At 38.9% G+C, this 25,477-nt stretch overlaps 1 protein-coding gene across 1 annotated transcript; it reads right to left on the reverse strand.

Moving 5' to 3' along the window:
- Window positions 1–417: 417 nt before the first annotated feature.
- On the reverse strand, window positions 418–25,220 carry alx4a (ALX homeobox 4a). The gene is given in 5 exon segments (XM_037791145.1): window positions 418–2,943; window positions 3,972–4,100; window positions 8,536–8,855; window positions 23,635–23,710; window positions 23,712–25,220. Coding segments are annotated over 5 exon segments (1,149 nt in total). The 5' UTR covers window positions 24,012–25,220; the 3' UTR covers window positions 418–2,619.
- Between the last annotated feature and the right edge of the window lie 257 nt (window positions 25,221–25,477).

The raw sequence follows: 25,477 nt of genomic DNA on the forward strand, positions 1-25,477 counted from the left end.
AAAATAGTTTGGGCTCAAACTTCACACGTGATCTTCCTGTTTGTACTGAAACTTTGACTATCTGTGTCTTGTGGCCGGATTAACCTGTTTGGGGTTAACATTAGCTGTCGTGCACATGTTTCCTCCAAGTTCCCCTAAAAGACAGTGCAAACAGCTCACTATAGAGCAGTACACCTATACTGGAATACTACCTGATCCCAGGTTTTCTGTATGTCAATTAGTTTGTTGTACAGTTATTTAATTAAACACTATTTTATTTAGGTTTATTACACGGCTTTGTTGAATACTCGATTGTGGTTGGTCAATCACGGCATTCTACGGTCTCTTAATTCGTCATAGAAGATCGTTGCTATGGGCGCGGTTCTGATGTCGGACTCTGGTGGACCGTTTGTGTTTCAAATTATAAGTAGCCGTGTAATAAGCGGGATAATGTACAGCGAGCGGGTTATTGTTATGAAATAACCCTGACGCCCTGTACATTATCCCTTACATGATGATGATGCAACTGAATGTATTCTGCTACTCTTTACCACTACTGGGACTGTAAATTTGATGAAAATACACAACACGCTCAAAATCTCTAGTTTCCAACGATACCAGGCATGATATTGTAGACTTATGAGAAAATGATCGCGGATATTTTGAGAGGTGGACCGTTTTTGTTTCAAATGATTGATTTCTTAAGTAAGTAGTCGTGTAATAAGCGAGATAATGTACAGCTGGCAGGTCATTGTTGTGAAATAAACCCGACAGGGCGATCGATTCTGCACCCCAACATGGAGGGGTCTTGCATCGCCCTGTCGGCTCGCTGTACATTATCCCTTTCTTATACACCATGTTAGCACAACATAAATTAAAAATATTTTAGAACTAGCTTTTGACACACAGCTCCTTTACAAGATAAAGCCACAAGATTATGTAATAATGCATGACCCAGTTATTATTGCACTGTAGCGGTGCAAAATCACAAACAAATTTGTAATTAATCAAATTCACAAAAGAATAAACGGACACAGTGAATCTGGGTTTAGGGCTCTGGGTTAGTTGCCCACTGTGCCTGGTTGATGATGAGGCTTTGCTACCTCAGGAAATGTAATTTAATGTAATATGTGATGAACAGAAGCATGTTATTTTGTGGTAAAATAGGACTTGAGGGTGTCTGAAGATGGAGGATGAAGCTGATATTTAATACTCAAGCCTGTGCTGAGTCGTCCAACGTGCAACATCCAACTGAGATGTAGTCAAAATCTCACTGAAGACGAGAGGTTACTCTGCATTAATGTGGTCGATGGCTTCTTTTGTTTGGATTTGATAGAAATAATGACAGAAAAAGAGAAAGAAATACAATAAATCTTATGCCAGAGCTGCTTCTTGACCGTTTACCGGTCGGCCAAAGACAGCCGTGTTGAAGTCCAGAAAAGGCTGTTGAACACTGACATCCTTTCAGTGTTTAAACGTGTCAACACACTCTGTGTAATCTCCACCAGCCTCCTCTGTTTCAAAGGGGGCTGCTGCTGGTTTCGGTGTTATTTCTGGCAGAATGACTGACTAGTAGGCACTTCTCTCTCTGAAACTCCTGAGACTAGAAAAGCAAAAGGGGGCACAGTCATGTCCACTCGGAGTCTGTCCTCCTGAAAACAGAGCTGGCTCTGTTTGGAGGCTGGCGCTCCCAGGCTCTTCAGCCCTGAGAGCAGCAGGCCTGCTGTGCCCCTCGCATACTCCCACACACCACTTCCTCCTCCATCCCTTCCTCTCTCTGGCCATCAGCACGCTGCGTCAGTGCGGCAGGTGGATCTCTCACCCTGACCGCACTAAAACAAACCACATTTCATCTGTTTGACTTTTAAATGCTTAGAGGGTGGAGCCACCTCTGACGTTTTTTAGGAACTGAAATGTTTGCATTGAATCCGAGAAGCTTCATAACGTGACAGATATGCTGGATATAAACACTTTTTCATAGCAACGGTGTGACTGAAGTTAAACACGTCTGCTGATAATGATTGCCTTAGAATAAAATGAACATTTCATATAACAACGAATTTATAATTTCAGTTTTTAAGGATGCTTGCTGAACTATTTGTCAAAACAAAACCAGTAACAAAATGACTGGAGGAAAAAAAAAAACAATAACACTCAAAATTTAAATAATAAGGTAAGAATAAAACAGCACCTGAACAGAGAACTACAATGGCACTGAAAGCACTGTACAAACACAATTTCCTGTATTTTTTTAGCAAATAAGTGCATGGATTTGTTTGAAATTATTTTCCTTCGCCTATCATCTGAACTACACTGCAACTCCTGTTATACAGTACAGCATCACCTCCCACCAGGCTTTCCTTTCCACAAAGCTCACACTGCGGTTGCTTTCTCCCACCAGAGCGGTTGAGAAACATGGCAGTGCCACGCCACTTATCTTGCCAAATCTCTTGTTGTTCTCTCTTGGAGTAATCTTCACCCGTCCGTGTATTTGGATAATAATTTTATTGCAACATTAATGAAGGTAGTCACTGTTGCCTTTAGAGTTTTCAATTATAGTGCCACCCTCACCCCATGCTGGGTTTGTGTAGACATCTCAGGGGTCAACAAGGTCCCCCCCATCCAGCAGGTATCAACACATCATGTGGCCCAAGATATGGCTGCACTGTGCTCTTTGGCCTTCATGCGCAAAGCGGCGATACTGGAGGACTTGCGGTCAGGGTCCATGTTCAGGTCGTACGTGTTGATGCCTGTAGCCATGCCGGGAGGCCCTCCGAACAAGCTGCCCATGTGAGCCTGTCCCACATGATGACCTCCGGGGCTCTGCATGCCCAGAAAATCAGACATCCCGCTGGCAGAGTGGGGGTGAGGTGTCATACAGGAGGTCACGGTGTCGCAGGGCACAACGCAGCCCGGCACGGGAGACGCTGCGCTGCTGCCACCGATCCAAGAGGGGTTCTGAATCTGAAATGTTGATGGGAAATCAATGTTGTTAAAGAGAGACAGAACTGTGGCATCAACCCCATTTTTTTCTTATTATTATATAACTAATATACAGACACACAGCACTGGCTGTTTAGCCCATTAACTTTTGTGTATAAACTAGATTACTGCTGGCAATTACCAAGATTTTTAGATTCATTTCCTGTCAGTTTCCATTTGGTTTCAGTACACAAGGAAAATAAAAATGTGCTTTCGATAGGCAATCCATGCCAGTGAGCATTTACTTGCCTTTTAAGTTTTTGTCTTAGTCACGCTATTGTTGCATGGTACTGCCGTTGTGAGTAGAAACAATTGTGAAAACCTCCCTTATTGTTGCATTCAAAAACAGTTGTTAGCTGTCAAAAAGCATTTGCATGTATTAGTTATAGCTATATAAGCTGTTGGAAAAGCCAACACAAAAGGCAAACAAGGAACAAAGACTCCAGGAAGTTGCTGTGCCCGGATAAAAAATAGTTCTTGCACGTAACTTCAGAGAAAACACAAATCGTCTTTTTCACACTTTTTATATGAGGTATAACTTGTTAATTTGTGAGCTTTAGGGCTAATCGTAGGCAGATTTTGAAAGAACCAAACTAGCTGTTTCCCCTCATTTCCAGTCTTTATGCTAAGCTAAACTAACTGTCTGCTGGCTCAAGCCTCAGTGGTATCGATCTTCTCACCTACCTCTCGGCAAGAAAGTGAGTAAGTATAATTCCCAAAATGTACATCATATACATTTGTTATTGCTGACAACTGCGTTACCACTCCATAACCACATAACTGTCTTTGACAATAAATAAAGGCTGTTAAATGGTCGTTGTAGTGAACATGAGCAAGTTTTCCAGTCTGCAAGTAGAAATGACTGAAACATGGAAGGCAGGAATCAAAGTAAAGATGTAAAAACAGAACAATCAATCATTTGACTCCTAGAAATCACGTTGAGAAAAATGTTTGTGATCTGGAGTTAATGGGCTAAAATAAAACTATGTATTGAAGTAGTCATTGTGTACCTGTGCGTAGTTCTCAGGACGCGTCAGAAGAGGCAGCTCATAAGCTGTTGAGAAATGTGTTCGGACCTGCTGCATCTGACCAAAACGCTCCCTTTTCCTCCATTTCGCCCTTCGGTTCTGAAACCACACCTGCAGAGAGAAAATGTGTGAATGTCATAAAACTGGCAGGATTGTTAGCATTTTTTTTGTCTGAGAGAACATGAGATCTTTACTTTCATCTAGCAATTGATCCAGTCTGGGTCTTGGGTCAAGGTGATGTTTACAATACAAAAAAGGGAAAAAGGAGTGTAGTGATTAGCTAAATCCTTTAACAGGAAGTTTCCCCCAAATCTGAAGGAAATGCTTTTCTATAGATACAAATCTAAGTTCCCTCCAAGATGATCCCGAGCAGAACTGAGAGGTTAAAATATCCAACATGATATCTGCAACACATCAAACTAAAGTGTGAACTTGCGGTGCAAAGATACAAACACAATTTGTAGACACGATGGAAGTAATATAGATGTAAGTCTGCGTAGCCAAAGGAGCAAAGAAACTGGAAATTGTAAAAGGAAAAAAGGGGGAAATAGCCTTTGTAGTAAACAATGTGCTGCAACCTTCACTTCACTGAGGTCCTCAAAACAAAATGTAAACAGATCTCGTCCATCTCACCTTTGCTTATTTGTTGTCTGCCAAGAGTAGGCCTTTTTCTCATGACTTAAGTTTCCTATAATCATCCATGACATCTAAATATGACACCGTTGTTTATTGAAAGCATTATTGTGTTTGTATTACCGTCAGAGAGTGTGTGGAAGTGATCTAAAGCCTCTCTGATGGGCTTTAAACCTGACATGCTTTTCTTCAAATGTCAAAATGTAAAGGTTTGTTAAACAACTCTTGACTATCTGATTGTTTCTCCCTGATTGGACTGATTATCGCACAAATTTAGCAACAAAAACTTCTCCCGCCTGACAAGTCCTTGATATGGTTTCTCCTATTTCATGTATCCGCTCTTTGCTCATAAATCTAAGGAGGCAATATAGGAAATTGAAAAGTGAGATGGGATTATAACTGGGGTTTGTTTGCATTTTCCTTTTTAATTTCCTGAGGCCAAAAGCTCCTGGCTTTGAGATGATGTCTCCTCCTAAATTAAAGAAGCACACAGACTAGAGGACGTAATCCTTCTCTCCTTGATGATTTCACTCAGCATCCACAACCCCATTCAAGATCACTGTGTTTCTCTACATAAATGATTATTATACATTAAAATATGCGCGTATGGTATCTCTAGTGTCACCTCCAGCTCTCATCTGCTCACTGTCTGCTCGGTGCCGAGTCTGTTGGCTATTATACAGGGAGAACATATTTTTGTGTTGCACACACTGCGTCGTGACAGTAATTGGTAAAGACCATGACAGCTTAAGTAGCTGGTGGACTTTCAATGAGGCTTTATTTATGTTACAGCCCCAGAGAGAAAGAGCAGAGAAATGCCAAACTGGCCCCAGCAGGAGAGCTGTATGGGGCTGAAAACACTTTGAAGTGAGAGACCGGCTCAGAGGATTGATAACCTGCCTCTGCTGTCACTCATGTCAGCTTCCATACCAGAGTGAAAAGAAATCCACGGCTGAGCCTGGCTTCGCTTTTCCAACACCCCCCAAAGCACTAATAATATCATGGAAACACCTCTGACCACTGTCGTTGCTCATTAAATGTAAGTTTGTTCTATTTTACCCAGAAACCTCTACCACATAATTTCTTATTTCCCTGGTCAATTAAAGGTTAGTGCAGGACATTTGACAATAATCTTTTTTTGTGTTGTTACACGGAGGTTTTTGATTTAATGTTTTATTGTCAAGACTTGTTAACAGTTCAAATATTGTGCATTTCATCTCAAATATATAATTCATAAAGGTATGAATTATTGAAATGTCAAACTGACTAGGGCTGAAACTACAAATTATTTTCATTATTGATTAAATTGACAATTATTTATTTATTTTATTAGCGGTAAATCATTAATTGTTTTTCAAATGTGTGAACACATGGCCATAACAATTTTCGGAAGCCTAAGTTATGTCTTTTATAGGGCTTGGCAATATGATGATATGTACTGTCAAAACAATATAAAAATGTCTACAGTATATATTTTTCTATATTGTTTCTAATGCGATATAGGCTAGGTCTGTATTTATTTATTTTTTCTCTAAAATTTCACTTAAAACTTTTATGTTCGTTTTGCACTCAAGTTCATAAAATGAGAAAATAGTCGATATTTTTCATTTGTCAAGTATTTAATTCACACAGCAGTATGCAGAAATAAGCTTTACCTTATAGTTATTGCATATACACTGTTTATTTATTGATTTACCAGAAAACATGCTATATTGTGATACGGTATATATCGTTACCGAGATTGGGCCATGTCGCCCAGCCCTATGTCTTCATATTGCTGGTTTAGTTCTAACAATTCAAAACTAATAATAATAATAATAATAATAATAACAAAAGCGTCAAACCCTCGCAATTAAGAAGCTGAAACATGGGACTATTTGGCAATTTTGCTTGTAAAATTACATAAATTATTAATTGATTATCAAAATAGTAGCCTATTTCTATCCTGTTCATTAATTGATTGAGTGATTAATCGACTAATTGAATCCCTAAATCTGAGAAATGGTTTTGGGAGCCTCAATTAGAATAATAATATTACATTTTCAGTTGTTTTTAAAAAATTGTCTTTTATCATGATTCCTCACTCTTCTTAGTTTAAGAAATGTTTTTAAATATTTCTAAAGTGGCATAAAATGATTGACCCCTTTTAGCATATCTGCAAATTGGACTGACCACGTTTTGGATTGAACCATCGTCTCCTTCCTAATTGGTCAAATCAGGATTTCCTGCGTTTCGTTTTCTGTTAACTGTTTGGATCTATAAACTCATATGGACACCTGTGTTTGCCCGCTGAACTCCACATGTCAGATGCCATCTCGGCTCTGTGAGCTCTCTGGGCTAACAGAACGGCAAATCTGAGAAATGTGATGTTGTTGAAACCCCGACCCTTGACCCCTGACCTCCCTGTGTATCTGTAGTGCATATGACTCTGATCTGAACTTACTTTCTCCCTTTGAAACCGACACTGAAAAAGCAAACAACTCCAGACCAACGTATTTCAACTGAACGCCCCTTGTTTTTATTGCGTGAGAACCCTCAGACAATGAGGTGTAATATCGGCCTGCCTCAGAATTACATTCACATACTTTAGGCATTTTTCATATTTGAACAAAAATGCTTGTAAATTTTAAAAGTTAAAGTTCATTTTTCAGCAGCAGTAAAGGAATATCTTTCACTCCAGACTCATGAATTCATGAGCTGTGGGTCTTTTTGCATGTGCATGACTTGAATAGAGTACAGAACCCTGTTCTCTGACTGACTAGGCATCTCGTGTCTTTTATCTTTTTTAACTTGAGTGTTTGAAAGGACCGCTGGGAGAGCCGAGGGCTGTAAAGCTGCATCCATCTGAGGCAGGCAGGTCTGTGATAGTATGAGCAGCGGAGCAGAGCAGAGCAGAGCGGCATACCTTCAGAGCCTCGGGGTTGAGTTATAACCCTGCGGCTGCACAGACTTCCTGTGTTTCACTGCGAAGCTTTTCTGGTCACTGTTCCAGCTTGTCATGTAAAAGATGGTTTTCAATCGAGCTCTTATCTCATCCCTGTGTACGGCACTGGCACACAACAAAAATGTAGCCAAAATATGATGTCTTTGTATTAGTTTTTAGCAAAAACTGGGATGCTTCATATCTAAAAGTTGCTCAAAATTCAGATATGACTTGAAATATCAGTCACTAGTTTGCTCAAAGCTCATGGGAAGGGTTTCACACCCACAGCAGGGACACATTCTTGTCTGAACAGGATGTTAATGAAAGAAAAACACAGAAAATCCAGGGGCTTTGGTAGTCCGTGGTGCACACGTACATGCACACACACACACATACTGTACACACAACTCTGCTCACCAGTGGTGGAATGCATTACAGCAGTCATGAGTGGATTGTATGTAAATCAGGCCAGAAGGTCACTTGAAGGGTTTCAGTCAGAGAGGTACTGTATGCCTCAGGCTCCACTAATACCAGCAGAACTGAACTCACAAATTCAGGAACCCAGAAGAGCTCAGGTACAAAGAAAAAGGCCACTGAGTCGATCCCGTCGACACACAGCAGAGTCTCCTCGTATGTTGATGAAAGTCTGCTCTCCTAAATCTGCACATATGAGGCCCAGGCAGCTCCAACCTCAGCCCCATGGGCCCCCTGGCCTCTGTTAGCTCCCACTCCCCCACTCTCTCTCCCCTTGACTCCCACATTACCAGATAAATCTCTCATGTTGTTATGTGAGTGACGTTATCTCGCTGCAGAGCTGCAGATGTTGAAGGATCCATGAGGTTGTGTTGTTAAAACATCCTCTGTTCTGCTGTGACGAAGAGCTCTTTTTTTACTCGTTGATAGGACAGGCATGTGGTTGCCATGTATTATCCTCAGTCTTTTATTAGACATTTTGATTTGTTTGTGTTTCTGTTGTGTGTTCTGCATTACCTGCACACGGGCTTCAGTGAGGTCAGTCCTCAGTGCCAGCTGCTCCCGAGCGTAAACGTCAGGATAGTGCGTCTTCTGGAAAACCTTCTCCAGCTCTTCCAGCTGGTAGCTTGTAAAGGTCGTGCGGTTGCGCCTTTTCTTGCCCTTGTTGCTTTCGCCGCCGTCGCCCTTGTCCAGAGGGCTTGACAAGTCTGTGCCCGGTGGCCTATCAGAGGCCGCCTTCACGCCCTGATCCTTCACAGCCAGGTAGCTGGTGTCCATTCCAGGTGGGTCGGAGTCCGGTGCCAAGTCAGAGTCTGTCAGACCTGAACTGTCTTTACCTGCAGAGATAGCAAGGAGATGAAAACTGTTAAAACACAGGTTTCTGTTTTTATACTTTTAGCAGGATTGAAAAGGACAAATCTTTGCGAATGTGTTGCCATCTAACTGAAGATGAACGTAAATATAAAGACATGTAATGCGTTATGTTCTACTGCTATTCTATTATGGCTGAACTGATTTAAGCCATGTGTGCAGATTCTTCAGATGAATAAGACAATAAAGTACGCAGGGAAAGCTGTTAATATTGAAACTTCAAAGATCCTCAACTCCCTCGTTTTGGTGCCTCATTCAAAATATTGAAGCTGGCTTTTTTTTTTTGCAATACGATCTATCCATAATGCAACTTTTGTCCCTAAAAAACTTCTGGGAAATGGAGTTTTATCACATTTCACATCCATGCAGAAAGGATTTACATTGTGGTCTTTTTCACCTTTCTAGAATGATTTTTGTCATGCATTAGGACAAGCAATCTTTTGTTAGTACCTTCAGTAAGCAAACAGATGTTTAGTGAGCCTCTATTCAACTCTAATATTCAGTGGCTTGCCTCTGGCAGTACATTCATAATTTATTTGTGGGATCAGCATAATAACTCATGGGGTCTGATAGGGTGGAACAGAGGAATTTCTCGCTTTATTTGTGAGGAAATTCTGTGACAGTTGTGAAATCTGGCGCGCGGCGCTGAGTGTGTGTGTCGATTTGTTTGTCTGTAGCTGCCTGTGTAATGGATGGCCTGGATCACTGGCTGCTTACGGGATCCAGTTGTAGCCCGTAGATCATTCTGTGATGTGCTGGGGAACAGACACCCTGGCCCATAATTTGAGACTGACAGAAAGTTGCAGCTTTTTTACCGCATACCCTCCCCAACCACCCGCACAACTCTCTCTCTTTCACTCAGTCCTCGGTAGAGATCTATCATGTGGCTGCGAAGTCACCTGGCAGCAAGACTGTCGCAATTAATTTGCAAATTCTAGCCACAAAAAAAGAGAAAGCCTCATCTTTGTACTCTTTCTCTCTCTCTCTCACACACTTGCTTTCTCCACGAACTGCAGCTTAACTGTAAAACCTCAGGCAGCTCTCTGATCATAAATTTCCGTAGCCGTGTCTCTGGCAGTGTTCTAGTCTTAGCTGGCAGCTCTTTTTTACGCCCTGCTGCTGCCCTTCACTGAACTATCCAGTTTATTCATCTATGGATTAAAACACATCCACGTCAAGGAGGATGTAATAGCTCAAAGTGTTTTAGTTTCAGGCTTCTTAATGAGGCCTGCATGTGAGCCCGCTCTTTCTCTCTCTCTCTCTCTGGCTCAGTCTAGTGGCGATTCGCAGCTCTGCATCTTCCTGCATCTCCTTAGATACCATCTGAGGTGAGGTTATTTTCAGTATCGAGGACGTCTCGGCCCATCAAACCATTTGTCAGGTTAGAACCAGGAGGTGTGTGTGCGTGTGCGTTCATGCGAGCTCCGAGTGCAAATCTCAGCACTCAGTCAGCACAGAAGATCTCTCACACTCACACCCGGTGACCCGCAACTCACGTCCATGTTGGGTAATGTGCTGCAAGGTGAGGTGAATGGATATCTTGTCATAGACATGTGCACAAAAGTGTATATTTCAAGTGCAACGTTATTACACGTAGGGCTGGGTGATAATTCAACGTGATAATTTATCATCTTTCAATGAAATCGTACTGTGATGAAATCATATATTGAGATATCATGATACACAATTATGTTGTCTATATTGATAATAACAAGCACATATTAACTCAGATTTCTCAGAAAATCTGAATTCTGCTTATTGGAATACCCCAGTGTAGTTAAATTAAACTATTGTACTACAATCTGATTACTCTGTATTTGTGTGCATGCATGTAAACATAGAAAATATATATATATATATATTTATTTATTTTTTTCTCTATCATTTCACTTGAAACCGTTATGTTCATTTTGCACAAACGTTCCTAATTAAATGAGAAAATACACAGTACTTTTCATTCGTCAAGTATTTAATTCACATAGGAGTATACAAAAATAAGCTTTACCATGTGGTTATTTCATATAGACTATTTATTTATTGAATTACCAGAAGACATGCTATATTGTGATATATATCGTAATCGAGATAGAAGATTTTGGCCGTACTGTATCGCCCAGCCCTAGTTACACATCTTAGTAGGATAAATGATGAATTATAGTACCAAGATGTAGACACAAAGATGTTTGAAAAGGTCAAAAGGTTGTCGGATCTCTCCATTAGTTAAGGATTGAAACCAAAAATTCCGTAGTGTGCGTGTAATAAATAAATAGAGTGATATATTTGGCCAAACTATTATTTTATGGACATATTTTCCTATTATTTTTAAGTATATATTTGTTTGTGGCCATATTTTGGGGAACTTTTATTATTTATTGAGGACTGAGTATTTTAAAATCTAATGGCTAGGGCTGTTTTTTTTTGTTTTTTTTTCATACCAGTGCCAATAGGATACCTGACTCTCGTTACTGATACCAAAATAATCATTTAGAAACTGTACAATATTTTTCTTTCTTTTAACAAAAGAAGGCAAAGCAAAGCTTTATAAGATATAAATACAGAAGTAGATTAAAATTTGAGAGAGCAATCAATGCTAGTTTTCAGTACTTGACAGTTTTTATATAGGACTAATGCTACAAACACATTTGAGTTGGTCGCGCTGAGGTTTGATACCCAGGTCTACTGAAACCTCAGTTGATCTCACTCAGCCTTGCAAAAAGAGAGTGTCGTGCTATACAGTCTGCATTATGTAGTTTGGAATCAAAGAACCATGATGCATTTCTGTGACTCCGGTTCCTGAGATGTTTGCCTTACAGTGCTGGAAACGGACTCGGGCTGAGGGGCCATATTTTTGTGGCAGACTGCTCGCTTGGGGTCTAACGCCAGGGACATTGCCTTGCTGTCCATGAGTAACACATCCTGTTAGGCTTGAAGGGACCAAATGTGTTTTATCCCAGCATAAATAGTCTTTAGTTATTTCATCATATTTCCCTGGCTGGCACCCACAGTCCCCACAAGGCAAGAGCTGTCAGGCCGTTTGAAATCACGAGGCCTCTCGCTGATCAAAGGCCATTGTTTATATCGCGCGTCACTGATGTTTTTTTGGCAGGAGCGGGGTATTGTGACAATCTCCTGCTTGTTATCCATACGATCTGCTGTAGCTGTGAGGCTCTCCGACAGTGCACAAGGTGAACATCAACGGGCCCTCCTGCAGGGGACACCATATGTATGAAGAACATAGCAAAGTCTTACCGCAAACAATGCCTGTCAGGATATAATCTCTGTGGAAGGAGGCAGGAAGGAGTGACTATGAAAAACATATGCTGCATCCAAACCTCTATCTCAACGTTCATGAGGGCTTTTTCTTCCACAAAAGACAGCTTACACCTGCACTTCTGCATCAACACATATATGTCCCAACAATAATCCAGCAAACCAACCAAAATTCTTATTTTTTTCTCTTCAGATGAATATGCCATGCAAAACGCTCGGAGTTGCAACCACAGAATGTTCTATTTTCACTGCAGTGGGTCCAGCAGGCAGCATCTGGTCCAATTACTGCGAAGAGAGGAGAGTCTGCAGCTCTGTGTGGTGGACACAGACAAAGTTCTGCAGAAATCAAATTCACAGAAAGTTCTTCAGAACAAGCTGTATGGTAATTTCAGGTTTAAGTTTAGGTTCAAGTTTAGCTCATGTGAATATGTCCACCTGACTACAGAACAACGCAGGAGTTTGTATACAAGTCTAAATTTTCCCATGCAACACACACACACATCACAGTTTAGTTTTACAACTAGGGCTGTCAATCGATCAAAATATTTAATGTGATTAATCGCAAATTAATCGCACATTTTTTATCTGTTCAAAATGTACCTTAAATTGAGATTTTTCAAGTATTTAATACGTTTATTAACATGGGAGTGGGCAAATATGCTGCTTTATGCAAATGTATATTTATTATTGTAAATCAATAAACAACACAAAACAATGATAAATACTAAATATTAATTATATACTAATTATAAAAACCCTCACAGTATAAAAAATATGCTCAAATCATAACATGGCAAGCTGAAGCCCAACAGGCAACAACAGCTGTCAGTGTGTCAGTGTGCTGACTTGACTATGATTTGCCCCAAACTGCATGTGATTATCATAAAGTGGACATGTCTGTAAAGGGGAGACTCGTGGGTACCCATAGAACCCATTTTCATTCACGTATCTTGAGGTCAGAGGTCAAGGGACCTCTTTGAAAATTGTCATGACGTTATTTAGCCTCCTTCAGGACAAGCTAGTATGACATGGTTTCAAAGCTACTACTAGCTTTAAAACTGAGCCCGCTACAATAGTCTATATCTGCAGCCCTATTTACAACATAGTATGTCACTGTTGGCATTGATATCAAAATCAAACTAAGGTTTGATTTTACCCCTTAAGCCCAACAGACCCAGTACCGGGTCAAACCAGGTCGTACCCTGTGGCGTAGTTATAAAAAAGCTGCAGAGGAAGATGATTTATTCATATAATTTATGCCTGCCATACTGTTTTGAAAACCTGAAGTCTTCAGCTTTCAGAATCTGTAAATCAACTGTATGTTGTCCAAACCATGTCTTATTATGAAGTATTTTAAAAATAAAGTTGTACAGAAATAAACTTTGTAAATATAACAACAAGTTGTGATCAAAAGATCAGCGATCATTTTCTCATACGTCTGCACTATCGTTCTTGGTATCGTTGGAAGCTAGAAATTCTGAGCTTGTTGTAGCAGTAAAATACATTCATCATTATCTATGGGATCTTTGTTATGATGGTGATATTGCCTTTGAAATTAAGATTTATGCTAGGTGAGGATACAAATCTTATTTTTTCCTTTATTGCATCTCCATTATAATCTCCATGGTAATATAGTTTAGTTTACTTACAATGGATTCATATTCCCTAGCTTCTTTCCTTTCAAAAGAGACCAGATATACACCTCTAAGCCTTATGGTTGAGGAGCTACTCCTGATTCATTTTGGGCAGTTATTTTAGGCATTTTTTCCGAGAGATAGGGCTAGGGCTTAACAGGTTAATATTTTTGTAATATTGTGAGGCACTTCCCGTGTGGACATCAGCACCAAAATGACAATGTTCTTGTGGGTCAGACATTCAGCGTGGACAGCTATTAATTCACAGTTGAATGCGAGGGGGCAACATCAAAGTGTGATTTAACTGGCTGTAAAGCGACAGGGCACCTTCACTGCCTCTTTATTGACTGGGATGACTGGGGTCAGCTCACGGTGTTAAGAGGAAACGCTATAAATTACACACCACGCGGCGACTGGGAGAGATTAACAACATGTTGCTCAAACTGAAAAAGAAATATCCGAAACAGAGGGAAACGTAAACAGAAGAGAGATGAAGAGATGGAAAGGAAAGAGAGAGTACAGTTTGTCTAACTAAATACAGAGAACAGAGGAATGGAAACATGTCAAGCAAAGTATTTATTTGTACGTGTTTCTGGGGTTTGTTTTACTGATTTAGAGTATGGATTGAGATTTAACATGAGGATTTGAACATGGGATAACTCCTAAGTCTTTCTTGGCTGCAAAGACAGAGGCTTCCTGAGACACTGATTCTGATGCTGCTCTGACATGATATGTATAATATATTAAGTTACTCTGGAGGAATTTAACTTTAAAGTACATTTACTCAAGGACTGTACTGTACTATAATTTAAAGATGAATTTGACTGATCCTTTTTTTTTTTTTTTATTCTATTGATATTGTGATAATATATCATCGTGAATTCTTTTGGCCACAATATTGTGATAGCCCTAATGTTACAGCACTGGCAGGGTCCATTCTGCTGCATACTCTAGTGCTCTTACTTTTGATACTTTAAGTACATTTTCTGATAATAATGTTTTACTTATACTTAAGAAAGCTTCTAAATATAGGACTTTTACTTGTAATGGAGTATTTTTATATTGTAGCATTGCTACTTTTACTTAAAGGTGCAATGTGTAAGATCTGGCCAGAATTTTTGTTTAAAACATTCAAAAAAATTAACTAACATTACCAAAAGAAGTGAAGAAATAACAGTTTTGACGAGATGAAGTAGAGCTGCACCGAAGGTTTTCAATAATACATCTGTGTACATGTCCATGTGCATTTTGATTGAGTTCGTTCATTGCAGTTGTTCCTAAACCTATTCTTCAGCCCCCCCCTCCCTTTTATAACTCTGCACCCTCCAGTTTGTGAACCACTGGTTTATTGGATTAAATCCAAAGTGGCAGAAACGAGAAAACGACTCGAACCCTGGCCTCGTCCTCCCTGCTGCCGGGAGGCTGCTTTGCCGGGAGAAGAGCGTGCGGCAGCTCCAGCAAACTTTCTGTTGCTTCCGTTACACAGGTTAGACCCAGCGCTCCGCCAGCCGGCTGTGACTCCCGGTGCTGGTGTTTGTGTTCTGGCTGAATGTGGATGGTCTCCTGTATGGCCACAGGGAGAAGGAGATGAAGATGTGGGTCGTTTTCTCATTTCTGCCACTTTGGATTCAGTCCAATAAACGAACTATCAAAGCGTACACGGACTGTACAGCCTCCAGTTAAGGGCACAAACACACAGATGGCTAACAATAACTATAGGCCGACGCCACACATGAAGATTGTAAGATGTTATTCTGACCACCTGCTGTTAGTTAGTAGTTCAATAGCTGATGACTGAAAATTTAGATTGTATGGACCCAGAGCAGGTGGCTACGTGTTACACATTACTCCTTTAAACCTGCAATAACTGATTTTTTTTTGGCCACTGGGGGGCAGCAGAAACAAGTCCAGAACACAACACTGACATATCACTGTTTAAATTGATATGGTGATCTTGTTATTTACACAGCCAGCAGTTACAGAGCAACATTATCATTCATTTGGAGTCCTGGGAAATATAAGTCAATTATCCACTCTCTTTTAGCTCTGTTTTTGGTCTCTACCAACTCCTGAGGGAAATATCTGGCTCTTCAGCTGCTAAATGTTCCACTATGTTCACCAGCTGGTCGCTAACTGTGTCTGTCTGTTGTTTATTGCTGGGCAGGTAGAAAGCAACACTATAAGAACAGTGAGAGTGAATCAAAAACAGTGAAGTTCAGGGCCGAACAGCTAAACAATGACTCACTATAGAGCTCCGTAAAGCCGATGGGAGCTGCAGATTCAGGTGATAATTCTCTGTAGGTTCATCACTACGAGTGACCTCTTTCACGTCGTCCAATTGTTTGAACATTGTCGTTTGATATGCTGTTATTACAAAAATAGCTCTTAGAGCCGCTTTAAGTAAAAGAGCTTAAAACTTCTTCCAGCGCTGCTGAAGATACAAAGTTTCTCTGACCGTCTGTTCTTGAAATCCAACCTTGTCTCTTTTGGAAGTACAAATAACACGACTATGAATAGCTTGGCACTATACTTGCTTGGTGTGGTGTCAGGTGCATTCATTAAAACATTTTGGGACAATACACACACACACACACACACATCTACGTCGACCTTAGACGCCACCACTGTGATTTGGAAACAGTCGATGTGACTCACAGACTGAACCTCAGCACATAACTTTTTGTTTTTTCCTTTAAGATTTCTATTTTGAGACCATGTGATAGGTAGCCATTCACTTTGAAATTCAACTCTGCTGACTGAGCAGAGCGATGAACCATCACAGCAGGCTGTGCAAAATTCACAGACTGTGAAAAAAAAAAAAAAAATCCATAAAGCCCAAGACTGATAAATCACCTCTCACACACTCTTTGTCTTCCTCGCTCGCTCCCCCTCTGTGTCTCTCTCCAAATGTTTCTCTCAGACTTTGGAGCAAAACAGAATTTCCTTCATCTTGTGTTTGTGTTGTCTGATCGAAGGAGAACATTCCAGCCGAGTGGGAAAAACTCGCTGGCGTACATTTTTGTGTGCACGCACATAAAATGAAAAATACTTTGCTGGGAAACTCACTTAACAACATGCACAATCACTTTTTCCAACAGATTCAACTTCCAATAAAAACCCCAAAATATCCATCCTAACAATGTTCCCTGCAACAATACTGGGGGTTTTGGAATCATAACTCACTATGTGTTAGGTTCATAGGTATGGAATGATAATTTGTGTAACGGCAGAAATACAACCAACAAAATCCTATTTAATGATCATTCGTTTAAGGCCTCTCTGTCCACCAAACCTAACCCATGGAATTACAGTAGGTTTGTAAAGTTTTAAGACATTGAGACAGACAAACAACTCCTGGCAAATGACATGACATAATAAAGTATATTTTGTAGGCCTACCAGTACAGTTAACAGCATGTTAAAAACACCAGGTTCTGTTAGTATCACATAGTGAATATTGAATATAGCAAAAAGTAAGAAAGCAAAATAGCTGCAGGAAACTGTTTTGCTGTTGTTGAAGAAAAAACATAAATCAGTTTTACTGTATTTATATCTGTTTGTAGTTTAAATTTAAGTTTAAATCCTGCTTTAAGTGGTCAAGTGATTCAACTTTTCAAAAGCCATCAGAGTTTCAAATACCAATTACCTTCAATATATTCAATAAAACCTTTTCTCTGCTAAAAAAACTGAAATCAGGCTGTATCATTTTTGATAAAACATTGGTGAAGCCACATGACTGTACACAAGGAGGTCAAAAAGGTCGGCCATTACCGTTGAGATTAAACAAAAACTATCCGGCCTGGCAAGGAAAATATAATATAGAAATTTAAAGTTAAGTCACCTTACTATACCGACACACAACAGGTAAAAAACAAGTGAATCTCTGATGTGCAGTGTTGACGCAGCCCTCCACGGTTGGTTCTTCAGTTTCAAGCGGTGACTAAAAGAGACCGAAGGAAGTCCTGGACTGCATGCAGCCTTTTTGCCCTGCTGCTCTCACTCGGCCATGCAAACTGAGCCTAATGTAAATTGCCCTGCCAAACTTTGAACTAAATGGTAAAATGATCCTGAGTCCTTGTCACCTCCACTCATGTCATTGACTTGCTGAAGTGTGCCTCAGTTGTCTGGGCTGCATGGCTGGTTCCCATTACTCCCCGCTCTAACCAATCTACGCAGACGGCCATTAGTTGAAATAGTTGTGTTGGGTTTAAGGATGGTGAGGGAACAAAAAAGGCCGGATATCGAAGTTACAAAATCTCACAAGCCGGTGCAATCACACTTGAATGTTACTGGAGGTAACTGTCATGAAACGTTTACACTTGCGGTGCAGCAGAACTGGATCAAACTCTCGGTTTGCCCAAAAAATAAATCATGGTTTAAGCTGAAATAAACTGAAGCCTTTTATATCTTCAAATTACCTCAGCAGTGTGTTATTGGTGCAACATTACCCTGCAAAAACATTGGCTGTAAAAAGACAAAAACCTGATAAACCGCACCATAATTAGGCCCACAATTCAACATGCAACAACAAAGCACCATCCTTTGTCTTATTGGTGTAGTTAAATGTTTACTACGTAAAACTGGACTCCACATGTAACAAAGTGCGCGACTTTGACACCAGAGAGTTTCATATAGGGTTTCAAATGGATTTTCTCTGCTGTATGCGCGCAGGGAAACTCGTCCCGCTCTCCAAACAGGCGAGGGCAGGAACGGCGGGCTAAAGGTCAGCACCCTCAGACACTGAGGGAAGACACGGACACATCAAAAGAGGAAGTGTGTTGTCTCTGGAAGATCACAATAGGTGACTGTTTTAAGAAGTGACTCATTGAATCATCCTATGGCCCTTTACTCTTTAAATCAAGAAGTCCAGTTTGACCATTTTTATTCTGATCAGTAAAAGAGTAAAAGAGTCATTGTTTGGTGGCCAGCATGACTTTTTATACACTTAAAAACATACTTTTTGACGCATTTACTTTATTTCCATTTTATGCCACTTAAATCTTCTACGTTTTAGAGATAAATAATATACTTATTACTTCTCTGCATTTATTTGACAGCTGTATTTACTTGTGGCTTTGCAGATTAAGATTTTACATGCAAGATCATCTTATAAAATATGTTGTGGTGCTATAGATCAAACTAGCCATTAGTATATTAACATTAAAATACTGCTACTGCCAAAATATATGTAGGCTAATACTCTGCATATTGACTTCTTTTACTTTTGATACTTTAAGCACATTTTGCTGATCAAATTTCTGTACTTTCACCAAAGTAAAATGTGAAATATGGGACTTTTACTTGTGATAAAGTAGTTTTACGTTGTTGTATTGCTACTTTTAAGGACAAGGCCTGAACACATCTTCCACCACTGCTTTTTTTAATTTTGTCATTTTAATATCTGCACATTTTGCTGTTTTTGGCATGTACCTCTACTGTTGTTTTATACAGCCTACAAACAGTCTTTTTAAAACTTCTCACACATTGTCCTGCAGTTTCTTTCTGCCAGCTCTCAGCCTGTCTGTGCTCCAAGAGCTGCCTTGTTGATTTCACGCAACTACATGATGGCAATGTGTTGGGCAGAAACTATATAACTGTGTTGGTATAGTGACTCTAATGTATGTAAATGTTTATTAGACAGACATGCTGTTTTTCATCCAAAAATGTCTCAGTCACAGCTTCAGACAGGCCTGAAACTATAATCGTCAGATCACCTTTGACTGAACGGATCAAACCACAAATTACAACAACAAAGTCACTCTCTGACAACTTGAAACTAGCCTGCCATTGTGTAAAATACAGGTTTGATTAAAGAAATGACTCAGGGAGTAAAATACACCAGCATTTTCCAATAAACACATCAGGAATCATTTATCATTTGTTTCTCCTTTGCAGCACATGTTACTGCTGCCTTCAATTTATGTCCAGTTAGTGGTGTACAAGTCAGTAAAAAGATGGGTTAACTAGTCAGTTATATTCACAAGGAAAAAAACAGCCACCCAATGAATTTCAATCTAGTTAAAAGACTGCATCATTATCATCTTAAAAAATATGTAGCAAGGCTATGAGATAAGGTGATAAAACATTATTTCTACAAATATAAAAACTCTCCTGTTGCATGTCTGAATGTGTGTCTGAGGGCTCTGAAGTCACTGTGAGCAGAGAAATGAAGAAGTTTGACATCTGAGTCGCATTAATGCCACAACTCTTCTTGTCTATAAGCGACGGGATGTTTCCCTGCCTTCAATCCGCTCATTAGAGTCGAGTTGTAAACAGAAGAGAGCCTAAACCTGACAACATGCACTGATACTGTATATAGTTATAGTTACCATCAAATAGTTACCATCAAATATAAAATATAGTTAATATAGTTAGTTAAAATATAAATATAGTTACCATAAAAGTCTAAAAAATTAACAACGACATAAAAAATATTAAAGGAAGTCTGGAAATGTGTTTAACCAACTCAGCCCTTCATGCGCATCAACACCATCTGATCTCTCCAGGCTGCGCGTAAAAGTAATAATAATAAAATTAAAATAAATAAAATCCTAAAATAGTAGGAATTGGAGAAATATATTTTTTTATATTTTAAAATAATTCGTTTCTTTCCTCGTGTTTGGACTAGAATAGCAGTTTACTCACAGCCTAATAACTGCGGTTTATTTACAACATAATATAAAACCTTTTTATTTCGTCTCGATTTACCGGATCTATGTCAAAGTTAATAGGTGATAAAAATTTAACAGCCGTTATAAAAAAAGACCAGTGGAGCTCTTGAAAAGATTGATCTCTGACATTTTGGAGATGTAAAGGCTTTTTTTTTTTCTGCAGGCCGATTTCCAGAAACTGTCAAAACATCCTTAAAGTAGCGCACTAAACATTTCAGTCTCTAACACTGATGGACAAGCAGCTCCACTAAACCACAGCTTCATAAGTAAAAGAGACGAGGAAAAGATTAAGGCCTTCCATTATTATTATTATTATTATTATTATTATTATTATTATTATTATTATTATTATCATTATCATTATTTTTATTTTATTATTATTATTTTTATTTTTATTATTATTATTATTATTATTATTATTACAATTACAGCTCACTATTTTTTTTTTTTACCATTAACTGTATATAATGTATGTAGTTATAAAATGTTGTTTTAACTGATTGTTTGGGGGCCTGCACCTCCAGTTTAGGAAAATTATTGCTCATCTAGTATTTTTGTTTTGATGATATTTTGAACTATTTGATTCCTCCGTTTACATCAATACTCCTCAGTGGATTATTTCAGATGCATTCAGAATACAAACACTGCAGGTTCTGTGACTTTATTCAAGACCATAATATTTCTATTGCACATAACCTCAGAGGTAAAAACACTCAGAGCGTTTTGCAGGATTTAATAAAAATGTGTTTGTTTATTTTGTTCTGATCTTTGACCTCCGAATAAACCATAGACATGATGATGATGATGATGATGAAGAAGCATGTTCCTCTTCAGCATTTACACACAGCAGAACATTTTTTTTTTGTTTGTTTGTTTGTTTGTTTGTTTCCTGATTTGAAGCTCAGCACTTTATATTTGGATTAAAACACAGAGGATTCACTGTCGTGATATCAAATCATAGTGGTCTGGTCGTGTGTGTGTGGATGTGTGTGTTTTGGATTGAAGGCAAAACCAGCTGAATTCAGTTTATCCACATTTTAATTTACCAAAAGCATTTGACGCCTCTTTTTTTACATGATAAATCTGAAAAACATTGCAGTTTTCATTGTGGTGTTATGTGTGTTTCCTGTTAGGGGAGGAAAAAAGGTTTTGTGATGAGAGAGAAAAAAAGAAAACATGAATGAAAGCTGCTTCAAAGTGTCCGGCTGTCTAACGAGGGTCAAAGTTTTATTCCCACCCTCATCATTCACTCATTACAGGAGCGTCTCCACGCAATTAAATCTAATTGGAGCCAATCAGGCAGAGCAATGAAATGAAAATATTATCAGTTTGGAGCTCACTAGTTGTTGTGCCATCTGAAAACCTGCTAATTCAATTGTGCGACTCAGCTCCAATATTAAGGATTGTAAATGCAGATTATCACATTAAAATGCGCCCTAATTTAATTTTGATGGCCAAAGGGACAATTTGATAGTCTGGACGATTATGGCTCTTCTTATAACCGTGTTACGCACAGAAACTCGTTATACGAGCTGAGATGAGATGAGATGAGATGCTGCTGCTGGAGAGAGAAGTTTGCAGATGCGGTTTTACGCACGAAGGAGGATTCCCATCTTACAGGAATATAATAGAATGGAATAGAATATAATGGAATAGAATAGAATAGAATAGAATAGAATAGAATGGAATAGAATAGAATGGAATAGAATAGAATAGAATAGAACGCTTTATTGCCATTGTATTAAATACAACGAGATTCACAGTTGCCACTTCTGGTCAGTGCTTTAAAACAAATACTTGACAAGACTAAACGAGGCAGATAAAACATATAACAGGTAAAACACATACAGTTATAAAGTAAATAAAACAGGTAAAGTAGATGTAAAAAATAAATATAAACAGAAGAGTTACACTAGAAGTATAAAAAATAAAAATAGATGTAATGTAAAACAGAGGTAATTGCACTTGTAAAATAGGTAAAGTAGATGTAATGAATAAAATGTAACAAAAGGGGGATTTTTTTTAAAAGCACCAAACTTGTTGAAATAGTTTTGCATCTGTTGATTTTATCAGTCAGACAGTAAAAGAGACAATTTAGGATCAAACACGGTTCAGTTCTGTCAGTTTTACGCACCATGGATCCGTGATGGTCACTTTTACGCGTATATGCGCCATCAATGTGCGATGGAAACCACTTCAGGCTTTTATCTGAGAGGTTTGTGGGAACAATGATGACGCTGATGATGACGTTATAGAGTTATCTGCACAGGTATTACCAGACACGAGAGAGAAAGCATCCTGACCATGCATGATTGAAGTGAACTTTGTTGCATATAGCTGTTATAATTGCCTCTCCACATCAGATCTCCTCTACAGAGTATTTCAAAGCTCAGCTCAAGACCCACCTCTTTTCTTTTGGCTTTTTGTTTTCGTTTGTTTTTGTTTTTTTTAACTCTATTCTTTCTTTTTATCATTATTATTATTATTATTATTTATTTTCTTAATTTTATTTCAATTTTGAATGTTGAAGTTGTTTTCTCTAGTGTACTTAATGAGTTTGTCTATAAGCTCATCTACTTAAAAATTGGTTTATAAACTATTGTAATTACGAACTGTAAATTGCATATATGAAAACAACCTTGAAAAAAGGGAAAAAAATAAAGTATAAAAAAAAAAAAAAAAAATGGATAGAGGAGTCAATAAATTTGACTTGACATGACTTTGACTTGACAAACATTACTTTCCTTTCTTTTATGTTGCAAAAACAGCTTCACAAAAAAAAAAACTTCTTGTGAAGCCTCACCTTGGCCTTTTATAATGCTCATTATAACAGTCTTTTACTCATGAATTTTATCTTGGTCTCTGTCTGTGGATGTGTGATATTGTGTTGTCTGCTCTGTTGAACCTGTTTTTATTCTGCACTATGTCTGTAAAGCACTTTGGTCAGCTCAATGTTGATTTAAATGTGCTATAGAAATACATTTGACTTGACTTGACTTATAAAGCATTCCTGCTGCATATTTTCCTTTTTTCTTTTATGTTGCAAAAAAACAGCTTCACAAAAAAATTCCTGGACTTTTTTTTTTTTTTATCTTGGGAAGCCTCATCTCACCTTGGCCAAACCTGCAACTCTTGCAAAGTTGTGCATGTGTGTGTGTTTGTTCCACTCACCATAGCAGGAGATGAGCGCTCCGTTGTGTTGTCCTCTGCTCTCCTGGTGCAGTTTGCCCTCCTCTGGGGGTGTTTTTGCAAGGAGCCCTCTGCTGCATGAAGAGCTGGTATTTGCTGAAAGTGCCTTGCTGCCCAGCTGCTGCATCCAATGACTGGCACTCCTGCTGGAAGGGGCTCCGGGAGGACTTGTCTCCGTAAGCCTGACCTTTGTTGGTCAGGAAGGTGGTGGTGGGGCTGTATTTGGTGTCAGTGGCTGCTGGGAATGTCCTAAAGTGGTCCGTCTGGTGGTGATCCCTACCTTGCGCTGCTGCAGAGGGGCTATAATATGAATCCATGGATGTCATATCGATGTATGAAACACAGGTCTCGGCGTTCATGCCTAAAAAACAAGTGAAGGGGAGAAAAAAGACCAAACTTCTCTCTCTCTCTCTCGCTCTCTCTCTCTCTCTTGGAAAGAGAAGACACCCCCCCTCCTCTTCCTCTTCCTCTACCTCATACAGACAGATGAACCTACACACACACACACATGCACACACACAGAGAGACTGCAGCTGGGTTTGGTTATAAAACGATTCAGATCTTTTCCAGGAACCACTGTCGTTGACCAAACACTCAAAAACTCCCCCTCAGGTTTGGAGCTGAGTTACACACAAACTCGTCTTTCCCTCAGAGGATGGGGACCCAGATATCTGCTCCTTCTGCAGGCTTCAAGACCTCTACCAGAGTGATTATGCTGATGACATGAACGAGTTAGGAGGCTTATTAGCTGGAAAAAAAAAAAAAAATGTTGCAAAATAGGGGCGTGGGGGCTTTAACACATGACATTAATGCAATTTGGATATGAATATAGCCCCATGAGTGATGGCACTGGGGCGGAGAGGGCATGATTTTACGCTTCATTCGCGATGGTTCATCAAAGGGCAAATCATCCAATCATCCATATACTCAGACCATTGTGTTCCAGGCCAACTCTGTGGCTTCTGAATGAAACTGTGATTTAGTTTATAAAAGCTTTTTTAATGTCTCATTTATCATTTGGAACGAAATCTAGAGTCACTTACATCCTGCTTATTTATTTTAGCCATAAAACATTTTGATCTAAAAAAAAAAAAAAACACTTGAAGAACCAAATACTTTGTTTTAAATTTGTCGTGATTTTTAGGATAAAAAAATATTATTGGGTTGTCTATAATAAACCTAAATAACTCAAATTATATATATTTAAAGTAATGCTGTTATACCACACAATTATGTGTATTGGCTTCGAGGCTTATTTTATTCCACAGATCACATAATTTAACTTATTTGACACTTCAATTCGTTGTACTTGTACAATGACAATAAAGATATATTCTATTCTATTCTATTCAATTGTGCATCTTTGTTTTTTTGGGGGGGAGTAGAAATTTACTGCACCTTTATGCAAATATGTAAAGATTCAAATTTCAAAATTGTACATATAATCTTTCTGAGATGAGATGATGGGTATTATTTTACTTTAGGTAGTGAGTTATTTGTAAATCCTGTTTTCATTGAAGAAAGCTGATGTGTGATCTGTGCAGTGAGTCGTTTAGAGCCTATAACATGGTGCACACTGTGGAGCACTATAGTGAGCTCACTGTAACGGAAAATCAAAGTAGGCCTTATTCCTTTGTGCACAACATTACAAGTCATTATAGGCTTCTTAATAACTGGAAAACCGTCCATAATAACAATGGCAGTGATTTATTTTAGAGGCCCTGTGTACTGTATTTTACAGCCACTGCACTTACTTGAAATGTGCATAAATACATGATCTCCTGGGATAATTAGTTTTAAGGTATTTTTTTACAATTATGATGTA

This window comes from Sebastes umbrosus, chromosome 2, assembly GCF_015220745.1.
Source record: "Sebastes umbrosus isolate fSebUmb1 chromosome 2, fSebUmb1.pri, whole genome shotgun sequence".
Lineage (NCBI taxonomy): Eukaryota > Metazoa > Chordata > Actinopteri > Perciformes > Sebastidae > Sebastes > Sebastes umbrosus.